The 12,142-nt window shown below is 48.7% G+C and overlaps 1 protein-coding gene across 1 annotated transcript in view; it reads left to right on the top strand.

Moving 5' to 3' along the window:
• LOC146188021 (diacylglycerol lipase-beta-like) overlaps window positions 1–8,325 on the top strand; it is a 69,658-nt gene extending 61,333 nt beyond the window's left edge. The window contains exons 10-14 of the mRNA XM_084603605.1: window positions 1,583–1,826; window positions 2,863–2,995; window positions 4,917–5,057; window positions 6,062–6,180; window positions 7,011–8,325. Of these exons, the coding sequence (XP_084459731.1) occupies window positions 1,583–1,826; window positions 2,863–2,995; window positions 4,917–5,057; window positions 6,062–6,180; window positions 7,011–7,140 (767 nt within the window). The 3' untranslated portion in view covers window positions 7,141–8,325. The remainder of the gene's footprint in view (window positions 1–1,582; window positions 1,827–2,862; window positions 2,996–4,916; window positions 5,058–6,061; window positions 6,181–7,010) is intronic.
• The last annotated feature ends 3,817 nt before the right edge of the window (window positions 8,326–12,142 follow it).

Below are 12,142 nucleotides of genomic sequence, written 5' to 3'. Positions count from 1 at the left end.
TCTGGGCGCAGAGTTTGATCCCCACTGCTCCAGGCACGCACCCATCGGCTTTTGATAGGTATACAGTCCTCAGAAAGAACAAAGTCCAGTTAACATGTCTCTGCACGCAATACGACCCGCCACGATGACATGCTCGTTTAGCAATGCGCAGATACATTACTGCTCACTTGAAATATACCATCACTGATAAGGGGGTGGGGTTACATGCGTTTTAGCCCAGGAGCCCCATTTTCTTAATTCGGCCCTGCAGGCGGCAGCTGACATGGCCGCGCACTGGCTCTACGTAGAGTTGACTGACATTACTTTTGGCGGGAGACTTGGGCCTCTGCTGTGAAGAAGAAATGGGCATAAGCAGGACATGTAGCACGAAGAAAGGATAACCGATGGTCTCTTAGGGCAACAAACTGGATTCCAAGAGAAGGAAAGCGTAGCAGGGGGCGGCAGAAAATTAGGTGGGCGGATGAGTTCGCAGGGGTCAAGTGGATACAGCTCGCACAGGACCGGGTTAATTGGAGGAATATGGGAGAGGCCTTCGCCCTGCAGTGGGTATAGTCAGGCTGAAGGAGATGATGATGATGATGGGATACGGGAGAATATTAGAATCAGCCTAACAGGGCCCCTGAATTCACGTTACCCACACAGGCACGCTCATACATGTAAAGCGGGGCTTGGTAGCCTACGCTATCGAGTCATACTTTAAAGGCGGAACTCCCACATTTTTTTATCTCAAGTTTCTTCACCTTCACCGGAGATCGTTGACGATCGTGTCTGTGAACCGGCATGGTGGTAAAGCAGCAGACAATGTAATCAGTGTGACGGTGAATGCCCAGATGCAGGCTATCGGCATGCGTCGCGCGTGCAGCCAAAAGCAGCCCGTTAAATCGCTCCAGGCAGATGTGCTGACGACTGTACAAGCTTTACAATGGGCGGGCGTTCAACTTTCATAAGGGCAAAATGCTTGGAAAAACGCGTCTCTGACTCCACCTGGCGCATTTCGAATGCGTCGTAAAAGGAGATGAATGGCCAAGGTGCTTTTCGGACATTATATTAGCTAGTCCAACTTTCGCTTTAGTTACATCAAAAACGCACTACGGTGCGGACAAAATATTACGAAGCACGTTTCTTGGAATTTCCTTGCACGTTCCGGAAATAAAATTCTATAGTTGCTTGGGCCCATACGCGAGCGCACAACTGCATGTGCTAATGCATAAAACACTTCCTAATAATGGCTATATAGCTTACTCGTGACGCAAGTTTCTATAGACGAGGTGTATTCCACATTATTATGGCTGTAACTATACATGATCAGTTTTTTCAAATGTCTCTAAACCACAAATGTTACCTTTTAGGTCGTGTTGTGGAGCTCTTTAGCCATTCTTGGAAGTTCTACCTGTTGGAAAGGGTACATGACCGAAAAACTCATCTTCATGAGATTTGGATCCCTGACGATGCATTACGAGCCACACGATATAGCTTAGAAGCAAAAGCCCCTGGGCACTAAACTTTTGACGGAGGGTTTACGTGTAGCACGTGATGCCACGTGACTCTTTTGATAATAATCGACGCGTCTGCGCATGCGCAGAGATGCCCGACGGCGTCGGCCTGTGCCATCAGGGCGTGCTGCAGAGTGCCCTGCAGATAGTGGGCCAACTGGACGAGCCCCTGGCACAGGCCCTGTCACGACACCCGAGCTACACCCTGGTGCTCACGGGACACAGCCTCGGGGCGGCCGTCGCATCGGTGCTGGGCATCCTGCTCAGGCCTAAGTTCCCGACATTGCGGTGCTACGCCTTCTCGCCACCGGGGGGCATTCTGAGCGTTGAGAGGTAAGTGCAGCAATACACTTGCATCGCCTGCGCGCCTAAGTTTCAATCGGTCATGGAAAAAAACGGTGCTGGAAGCGTTACTACCCGATGCAGACAGAGAGCGAGTAAATTTATGCCGGATGGGATAAAGAGGTGGTCTCTCCTGTCCCATCCTTGCATCGCCTGTTATGCGAATGAGAGAACAGGAATAATCGAAGTATGCGTTGTACGGACGTCGGAGGTAAAACATTGTTTATTTCTGCAACACTCGTGCACAACTTGACTGAAGATAAAGCGCACGGGAAGACACACACAAGAGAAGAAGAAACAGGACACGCGCTAGAAACAGGTTAGCGCGTATCCTGTTTCTTCTTCTTTTCTTCTTCTCTTGTGTGTGTCTTCCCGTGCACTTTATCTTCAGTCAAGTTACAATGCACCATCTAGCCCAACTTCAAGTTTTGTTAAACTCGTGCACAAGTCGCCGGCGTTGGCATTTCCCTCTGAGTTCCCATGCGGAAACGCGCAATCGTCACAAATGAAGCAGGATGAAATGGGCGCTCACAGGCACTACATTTCAAATTTTCCTCTTAGCTCCATTTTCGTTTGCCCTGATCAAAGGAAACAGTCCGCTATAATATAATGACTGGTGGGTATGTTGTAATGTACCAAAAGTATATCCGCAATTCTTACATAACCTGTTCGAGTTAAGGCACAGAGAAACGTTTCTTTTAGATCCTGCACGAACGCCCGTCTAGTCTTTGATGCGAGTGGAAGGCGATCACTTTAGCACTCAACCACGTCTTATGTTCCGAGGAAGTGAAAATAAGCGAACGTAGCAGAATGAGAGGGTTATTCCTCTAGCCCCGTTTACGCATAACCAACACCTTCACTTACAGTTTTGTTCCCCTCCCTCCAAACCTCCACGCAGCGTGTCTTCCTGTGGGGTTCTTCTTTAAGCGTCATCAGCCAACTTGTACGCACGCTCTGAAGTCACGGTGTATACGTTGTGTATAGGTGGCCAACTACGTGCTATAATACCTGTCCTCTATCGGCGCAGGGCGCGGGAGACGCGTGACTTCGTGATGACCATCGTGGTGGGCGACGACATGGTGGGCCGCCTGGGCTACCGTCAGGTGGACAAGTTCAAGAGGGAGGTTGTCAGCTGCCTCCTGCAGTGCGACATGAACAAGGTGGGTACTCGCTGCAGGTTACCCTACAGAACGCAAACCTCAGTTCCGTGCCCTTTCACCTCTGTGTCTTTAACCCGCGCACGGAGAAACGTCGCGCGTGTGCCTAATCCGTTTACCGCCGCTTCTCCACCTTTTGCCCTTGCTGGTGGTGATAAAGCAAATTAGGCATGCGCTCGGCCTTTAGCCACGGAGCGGAAATATGACGTCCCGGGAGGCCTAGTATAGACGGACAAGTGGTCCGTGGTGCGGCGTGTGAATTCACCTATGTGGAGAACCCATGGCGTCCCTGAGGGCCCGAATCCCTTGAAAGTCGAAGGCGAAGGAGCTCCGGTGGGTTATATTTGCTTGTGCGACCGAAAAGCCTGAAGGATTTGGATGAAGAATGTACACTAGTAGTTTTCCCTTCGCATATGTGCTCATTTGTTGTCCGTATAGTGTGTGGGGTTTTAGTGGGGGTAAATGCGTTTTCCGCGCTTAGTCGCGGCTGACGGTCCAAACCGCCGACCCCGCCCTACGTACGCTACCGAGCGGACGGCGACCACTACAGGCCGTGCTCTTGGGAACAAACAGGAATTTATTGCTGTAATAACGCCGATAAGTGGGATCCCTCGTTCTCGCGACGAGAATTAAAACACTCTGGGACAGATAACGATCTGTACGTATAGTTACAAAGCATTGCCAAAGGTACATCTTGGCCCCTTCAACGCGTATGCTGAGCGAGCAGTTCTTTTTAATGAGATAGCATCAGAAGTGCCATCGGAGAAAAATGGTGAACCGCGTAAGACAAGTAAGGAAATATTATTCCCCGTCGGGGAATCGAATCCCGGTCTCCCGCGTCACAGGCGGGTATACAGAATTTTAATGTAACAAAGCCTACGCCATGTTTTCGGTAGGCGGCATGTGAATGCTTTCCGGTGTGTGTATGTGTTTTAATTTGTCGAGAACTGGAAATAAAGAAAAAAAACTCTCTATACTAACGACGAAGCACAACTCACCCCTGAACCGACGCTTAGCCAACGGAACTACTTATATATTCTGTTGTAAAAGCTCGACGAATGGCTCACACGCTGCTAAGACGGAAAAGTAAATGAATTGAAAAAAGAAAACAGCAACAACAAATGGCTGGAAAGGGGCGGTTTGACCTAAAACAAGATGTGGCAGGAAAAAACATTCTAGGGGGCACTTTGGACCAATAAAGTGCAGCAAACTGCGATGAGGCGAAAGCCTTTCTTAATGCGTGAGCATTGTATGGCTATGTAGGCGGGTTTCGTGTGGGCATTAAACATGTCGGTGCTGTAAAAGAGGAAATAGTTGGTACATCGGAAAATGAATGGTACCATCGGTTAGAGCATCAAGAAAAGGTGTGCAAGTGACGAAATGGTTGATTTGATTTAATTAGGTAATTATAGCTAGAGCCAATGGCAATAATAATTGGTTGACAGAAAAGGAAAGGCGCAATGGTCTGTCTCACTTGTTCTGAGGACACCTTAACCGGGCCGTAAAATAAGGAAGAATTGGATTGAAAGCGTAAAGAAGGAAAGATGGACCATAGTTGAGGTTTCTCGAGTACTTTCGACCTCGTAGGGATCTCTAACGTGCACTAACAACGCACAGCGCACGGACGCCTGCATCAAAACGCAGCCGACCAAAACGCAGCCGACCACATGCACTTTCGGTTTCAGTGTTTGCGTACGCGCGCGTCTTACATAATTCCTCAGTAAAATGCTCGTTTTGAACATGCTGACACGTGTCGTCAACACCAGTTCCTAGTGAGCACGGCTTTCTATATTAGCCTGTGCTAATATAGGAAAGCGAAATGAGCACCCGTGCACTGTGCGATGCAGTGCGCGAAACTCCAAGTAGTAGACGTTAAATCCTATAAATGAAAACGTTTATTTTTCTCCTTTTTTTTTTGTGGAAGAACGTGCTAAACAGGCATGGTCTGGAGGCGCTGTTCTGCGGACGACGACTGACGCCCCCGCTGAAGAACAAGGAGGCGTTCGAGAAGATCAATGCCCCCACGGGAAAGCTCGCCGAATGTCTAAGGCCACGCGAGAAGCCCGTGAGTACGCCTTTCTTTCTTTCTTTCTTTCTTTCTTTCTTTCTTTCTTTCTTTCTTTCTTTCTTTCTTTCTTTCTTTCTTTCTTTCTTTCTTTCTTTCTTTCTTTCTTTCTTTCTTTTCTTTTCTTTTCTTTCTTTCTTTCTTTCGCGGGCCACAAATGAAGGGAAGGTAAAATACATTTCTACTTGAGAGGAGGAGTGACAGGATTATAGTGAATAGTGATAGACAGGACCAAAACGATTCAGCGAAAATGGGCAAAATAAGGAATTACGAATAGAAATAGAACAAGAAAATAACCACAAATGAAATAGAATTAGATTGCAAATACATAGGTGAGAAAGCTACGTTAATTATGAAGTACTGGCAGAAAATGTGCAGCAGTAACTGTTCCGCTTTACGAGTAAGTACTGAACTACCTCAAAAGTTTTCCGGCTCATTATATTCGAGGTGGTGAAGGGTGGCAGTTCCTGGCCCTACGGGGCTGGGGAAAGAAAAATGACATGCCGTATTTATTTCGCCTGTGTCCAATTTGATCACCCTTCAATATTTTTTCTACCTTTCGCTTCCTTGTCTGCATGACTGAATTTGCACAAAACGTTAGTGTGCATCCTTTGTAAATGCATCTGCAGTATACATTTGTAATTATACGAAAGTTTTATACATATCCTCCTCGTCTCCCTGCTAGTGCCGCAGCTCCGCTTTGCGGGAGCCAGCCCTGAGCTAAGCATTCTTGCCGGGAGAGTGTGCCCTTTGTATTTTCCTTAACAATTGAACCATGTCATACTTTACCATATGCACTTTCTATTGCGAAGCTCCAAGCAAACGCCCGTCACGTACCCATATTTTCCCCTTGAAAACTCACTGCTAGAAAGCCTATGCGTCCAGAAAATTTGTGTTCTCTTGCTGGTATACTAACACATTTTGAGCGAGCATGTACCTACAACTCATCTGTACAGGAAAGTTGTAGGTAAAACTTGACATTGTGGTGGGCGCCTCTGCTGCAGGGAGTGGCACCGGCGTCTCTCGAGCTCATCATCGAGAGGGGCGTTCCTCGTACGGAGTGGCCCGAGATGCACATGCCCGGCAAGATCCTGCACTTCGTGCGGGAGAGGAAACGAGCAGAGTATGTAAACATTCCTGTGTCCTTACCTACCGGCTCACGGAAGGTCACCATTTATCATTATATCTTAAGAGGCCCAAATGGGGCATTACACGGAGGAAGGTACGATACACAACATGGAGCTTGAGTGTCGGCCTCGCTAATGCCATGAAAGCTGCACAGTGTTCGTATTGTGCAGCGTGTACGCGAGCTTGGCGATAGGCTCACATCGACTATTCGCAGTAAACCCTGCGTCGTGACATGAGGGGTAGACGGGCTCTAATAGTACGGCACTGTCCCGGCTCGAGGGATATTTCGAACTGAGGACTGCATGTAGGGGATGAGCACGCGAACTCCACGGAGTGTCAGTGACCTTACCGCGCCTCAAAGACGTCTGCCCCTTCGAGCTCCTGTGTAATTTTGCGTAGATGCGTGGCACTCGCAGCTAATTTCGTTCACTCAAATCACGAGTACCACAATCATGGTACTCAAATGCGATAGTCATGTGATTTTACTTGTATTTCACGAGCTTTCTTTTGAGCCTGAAAAAAAAAGAAGATACAAATGTGACTTTTTTATCATTCCTGCATTCCTTGACAAAGGCCGGAGCTCGGCCGAAACGTCGGATTAAAGTATAACCTTTTTGTACCACGTGTCACATCGTGTATGTTTATGTCCTACCGGAGCCATTCTAGCTTATACCTTTTGCCTATAATATATATATATATATATATATATATATATATATATATATATATATATATATATATATATATATATATATATATATATACTTTTTTGGCAGCAACGCTGTGTCGCCGCTTCTTATGGCCCTTTGCGCCGTCTTCACGCAGGTACCAGATGTTCTGGACGTCACCAGAATACTTCGACCACATCGTGGTTAGCCCTCGGGGCATCAAGGACCACATGCCGGACGTCGTCTACGATGCTCTGCGAAGTGTGTGCACTGTCACCGCGCTGTGACGAGCCGCGAGGAGTCCGTAGACGTCTACTACACTTTGTGGTCCTCTCGAGCTTCAGTGTAGTCCCACTGATGCAGCGATCGCGTCCTGGTGAATCTGCCACGCGCCACCAAGTTTGTTCATCGCGACGACCGAAGCTCTCAGCGGCCTGTAATATCAAAAGCACACCATCGAAGAAGGGCAGCTCTGGTTGCGTCATCGCACGATGGTCGTTTACGAAACCAAATGGAAAGGACAATCTGCTGAAGATGGGTGAACTTCCGCATAATTCCTTAGGCCTACTACAGTGCGACCAAGTGTTTGCCATCTTTAGACAACATCGTGTTCCAGTCTTTGAGCTTCTTCCTCGAAACTGCAGTGTCTCCAGCAGAGAAGAGCGTGAATAACTCGGTGAAAGTACTGATCACACTGTCTGATGGACTACTTGCAAGTTCTTACCGAGGGCGAACATCATGGCGGTTGTGCGCCAACATTTTTTTTTTTTTTTGCTGTTAACCGTCATCTACGAAGGTTGTGCCAGCTTCGAGCCACGGGCCTTCAGTGCCGTTGCATATTGGGCTCCCACTTCAACTCAACAGTTTATGCACCTTAGCTAAAAAGTGCGGACTACCTGTACATAAGCCCATTATTTCTTTCTTACCTGTCACTTCATCAGCAGCACCTTCTATGTACTGGTTTCCCCCGTGACTCTAACAAAGTGAGTTTTTATAGTTTCGGTGTCCATAAGACCACGCATATCACATCTATCACATGAGTTAGCCAGAGGGAAAGGAAGAATGTTCAAAAAAGTGTAAAGCGTAAAAACGTAAGAGCTGCTCTGTAAGTCAAATGGTCGAGTGCATGTACAGTTTTCGCAAAACGTCTCCGGGCCGCTAGATTCGCTGTCGAGACTTGTAGTGGGATAGTCGCAGCGCACTTTTGAAGCTCTGAATGCCCGCAGGAATGAATGCAGGCTGCGTGTCCTCCCTTCTGTGGGAGCCCTGTACAGCTCGGCCTCTCAGGTTTGTTTTTCAAGTTCATTGCGCGTCGCTTTCACCTTGCCTTGTAACTTGAAAACAAAAGTATCCAATCTAGGAGATGAGTAGGTCGTATAAATGTTTGAAGGAACAGTTTCCATGGTTGTACATAAAACACGTCTGCCATCAACATGAAATAAACAGTCGCTCATTCAATGTCATCTGAGAGTCTTAAAAGTACGCAAACTGCTTTAAATGTTGCTTCCTAACCCTGTTTTCTTTTAATCCTCGCTTTCCTTTTCTGTATATTGCAGGACACTTAGACATGACATATACTCTCAATCCTATGCTCACAAAACAACACAAAGAGGTAGAAGCTGCATGTAGCTAAATGCATACGTGCAAGGAATCTGCTTGCACATTCTGCTGATGCACAAACACGGTGAGTACTTTCAGGGCTCCCGATCATTACATGTCGTCGCTAGGGGGTCCTTAACTTGCAGTGGGTCCACTCGGCTTCCGTGATCACGTTACAATGACGACTTATTTCTGTGACCCGATGATTAGCGGTTGTTAGATGTGGGGTTCGAGTGCCGCTCTTTACGATTGCTTGGCCAAGCCGACGCCCGTTCCACCCAGAAGAGAAGTGGTGGCGAGTGAAGGCGGCACGTAGTTGAAGGACTAAGAAGACTGACTGGGTTTGTTTACGTTTCTGAAGGGGTAATCAAGAACAAGAACAAGAAACAGAATAACAGTAACGGGCCTGCACCGTCACCTTTTCTTCGCACTGCAACGGACTGAAACGACCTTTCCCACAACGTAGCTGCCATCACCTGCCCATAAAGTTTCCTAAACAATTTATGCAACCATTTCAATGATATCACGTAATCACTAAAACCAATAATTTTTGTTTTCCCACTCCTCATGTAATACCCCCACCATGGGGTCTTTAAGGTAATAAAGTGAAGTGAAGTGAAGTAAGGAACTAGGAACAAGGGCTAACAAGTAACTATGATGCCCGAACACACTCAGATATTTATAGAGTTTTCACAAACGCGTCTCGACTCGACGCTCCACCTCCACTCCTTGGAGCGGAGAATACAGCCGCTACTCCACTCCAGGGCCGATTCGGATTCAAGAACGCCCCTCGGCGTTTCCTCCGACAAGTTCTCCTCGAGAATACCTCCTTCACTCGGAGCAGCGCAAGTAGCATATGGGGACGAGATTAAGATGAACTTTCGGCCCGAACACTGCGTGCTGGTAACATGCTCAGTTTTTCATGTCAAGTCTTCTAAACAACTTTCGCAAGCGACCTCGACGTTAACAGCATAGTGTAACTTGTTTTGTGGGCTGAATGAAAAGCGCGGCTGTGAAAAATGGCTGAAAATGTTTTCGCATCTGGCAACAGTCGCTGCTGGTGACGTCAGCTTCGAGAAATGGTGTGAATACTTCAGTTTATGTTTTCGTGTGAGATCTACGCTCGGCCTTTGCCGCTTTGCCTTTTTTTTATTGCCAGGCTTTGACAGACGTTTTTTTTTTTATTGACAGGCTTGATCGACTTTTTTTTTTACCATGCTTTCTTTTATTGCCGGGCGTCAAAATACATTGCAGGAAAAAAAAGTACAAGCCGCGAACTCCTACTGCTCCTACGAGCATGGCTCTGGCCTGCTCGAAGACGGGCTAAACATGCGTGCTGCTTCGCAGCGCATTGCAGCTCATGCACGCTGAATTCGACCCTCCAGAAGAAAATGCCGCGTGCGGTTTCCAAACAAGTAGGGAGCCCTAATTGAAAACGTGCTTGAAAAGCCATGCTCTTCGTCGGCCGCGAATATCCCTCCGTAGGAGGAGCACACCAACGCGCTCCCTCGACAGCGCCGCGCGTCCGAAGACGTACTACGAAGACGTACCCTCAGGCGACGGGCAAGCCATTTATATCCGCAAAGTCCCACCGCGCCTCCGGTGTTCGCCAGCTTACTGAATACAACACGCTGTTCCCCCACAAGTTCGGCGCCGTCTGTGGAAGCGCGCGGGGCGAGCCACGGAAAGTGCGCCGCCGCAGCTCGACTCCGGCCGCGGGCGAGCTCACCATTTGGCCAAATCGCTCCTCAATTCTGCACTCGGTGGGCTCCGAAAAGATTATCCATTTATCCAGTGACGACTTATTGAAATGTGCCCGCGCCACACACGCGCAATGCGACGATGCGACATCAAACACAGTCGTCGGTGGCTGATCACGGTTATCCATGTTCGGCGTGAGCGGCAGGGACGGTCGGAGGCTAGCCATGACCACATTCGTAAAACGATAGCGTGCCAGAAGTCTCGGGTCACTGTCACTCTAAGCTGATGCTTTCGAGAAAGGTTCGGTGCATCCTCGTCGTATCTTCTTTCGTGAAAAGTTTGGTATACCGGCAGAACGAATTCCACACAGCGAGCGAGCGATGCGATGTCGGCCATGTTTACAAGCGGAGTGGCGGTCGAGGAGCGGCCAAGGTAGCGTCGTCGCAGACTCGAGATTCTCGAGAAAACTCAAATTTTCTCCGCCGCTGAAGGAGCGATTCGAGTGGAGATTGCTTTGTGAAACGAAAAACAGGCCTCGAGGGCAGCTTGGAGTAGAAGTTCGAGTGAAGGCGTGTTTGTGAATACGGCAGTTACGCCCGTATTCACAAACGCGCCTCGACTCGACGCTCCACCTCCACTCGTTGGAGCGGAGAATACAGCCGCTACTCCACTCCAGGGCCGATTCGAATTCATGAACGCCCCTCGGCGTTTCCTCCGACAAGTTCTCCTCGAGAATACCTCCTCCACTCGGAGCAGCGCAAGTGGCACATGGGGACGAGATTAAGATGAACTTTTGGCCCGAAAACTGCGTGCTGAACTATGTAACATGCTCAGTTTTTCATGTAAAGTCTTTTAAACAACTTTCGCAACCGACCTCGACGTTAACAGCATAGTGTAACTTGTTTTGTGGGCTGGATAAAAAGGGCGGCTGTGAAAAATGGCTGAAAAATGTTTTCGCATCTGGCAACAGTCGCTGCTGGTGACGTCAGCTTTGAGAAATGGTGTGAATACTTCGGTTTATTTTTTGATGTGAGCTCTACGCTCGGCCTTTGCCGCTTTGCCTTTTTTTATTGGCAGGCTTTGACAGACTTTTTTTATTTTTTTTACAGGCTTGACAGACTTTTTTTTTACCGTGCTTTTTTTTATTGCCGGGCGTCAAAATACATTGCAGGAAAAAAATTACAAACCGCGAACTCCTCCGCCTGCTCGGAGGCGGGCTAAACATGCGTGCTGCTTCGCAGCGAATTGCAGCTCATGCACGCTGAATTCGACCCTCCAGAAGAAAATGCCGCATGCGGTTTCCAAACAAGTAGGGAGCCCTAATTGAAAACGTGCTTGAAAAGCCATGCTCTTCGTCGGACGCGAATATCCCTCCGTAGGAAGAGCACACCAACGCGCTCCCTCAAGAGCGCCGCGCCGGCCGCGCGTCCGCAGACGTACTACGTACCCTCGGGCAACGGGCAAGCCATTTATGTCCGTACAATCCCACCGCGCCTCCGGTGCTCACCAGCTGGATACAACACGCTGTTCCCCCACAAGTTCGGCGCTGTCTACGGAAGCGCGCAGGGCGAGCCACGGAAAGTGCGCCGCTGCAGCTCGACTCCGGCCGCGGGCGAGCTCACCATTTGGCCAAATCGCGCCTCAATTCTGCACTCGGTGGGCTCCGAAAAGGTTATCCATTTATCCAGTGACGACTTATTGAAATGTGCCCGCGCCACACACGCGCAGTGCGACGATGCGACGATCAAACAACACAGACGTCGGTGGCTGATCACGGTTATCCATGTTCGGCGTGAGCGGCAGGGACGGCCGTAGGCTAGCCATGACCACATTCGTAAAACGATAGCATGCCAGAAGTCCCGGGTCACTGTCACTCTCAGCTGATGCTTTAGCGAAAGGTTCGGTGCATCCTTGTCGTATCTTCTTTCGTGAAACTTTTTGGTATACCGGTAGAACGAATTCCACACAGCGAGCGAGCGATGCGATGTC

Source organism: Amblyomma maculatum, chromosome 5 (assembly GCF_055883805.1).
Source record: "Amblyomma maculatum isolate TAMU_Amacu chromosome 5, ASM5588380v1, whole genome shotgun sequence".
NCBI classification, from domain to species: domain Eukaryota; kingdom Metazoa; phylum Arthropoda; class Arachnida; order Ixodida; family Ixodidae; genus Amblyomma; species Amblyomma maculatum.
The sequence above is the reverse complement of the archived record's forward strand: the minus strand, read 5'-3'. Positions and strand labels throughout refer to the sequence as shown.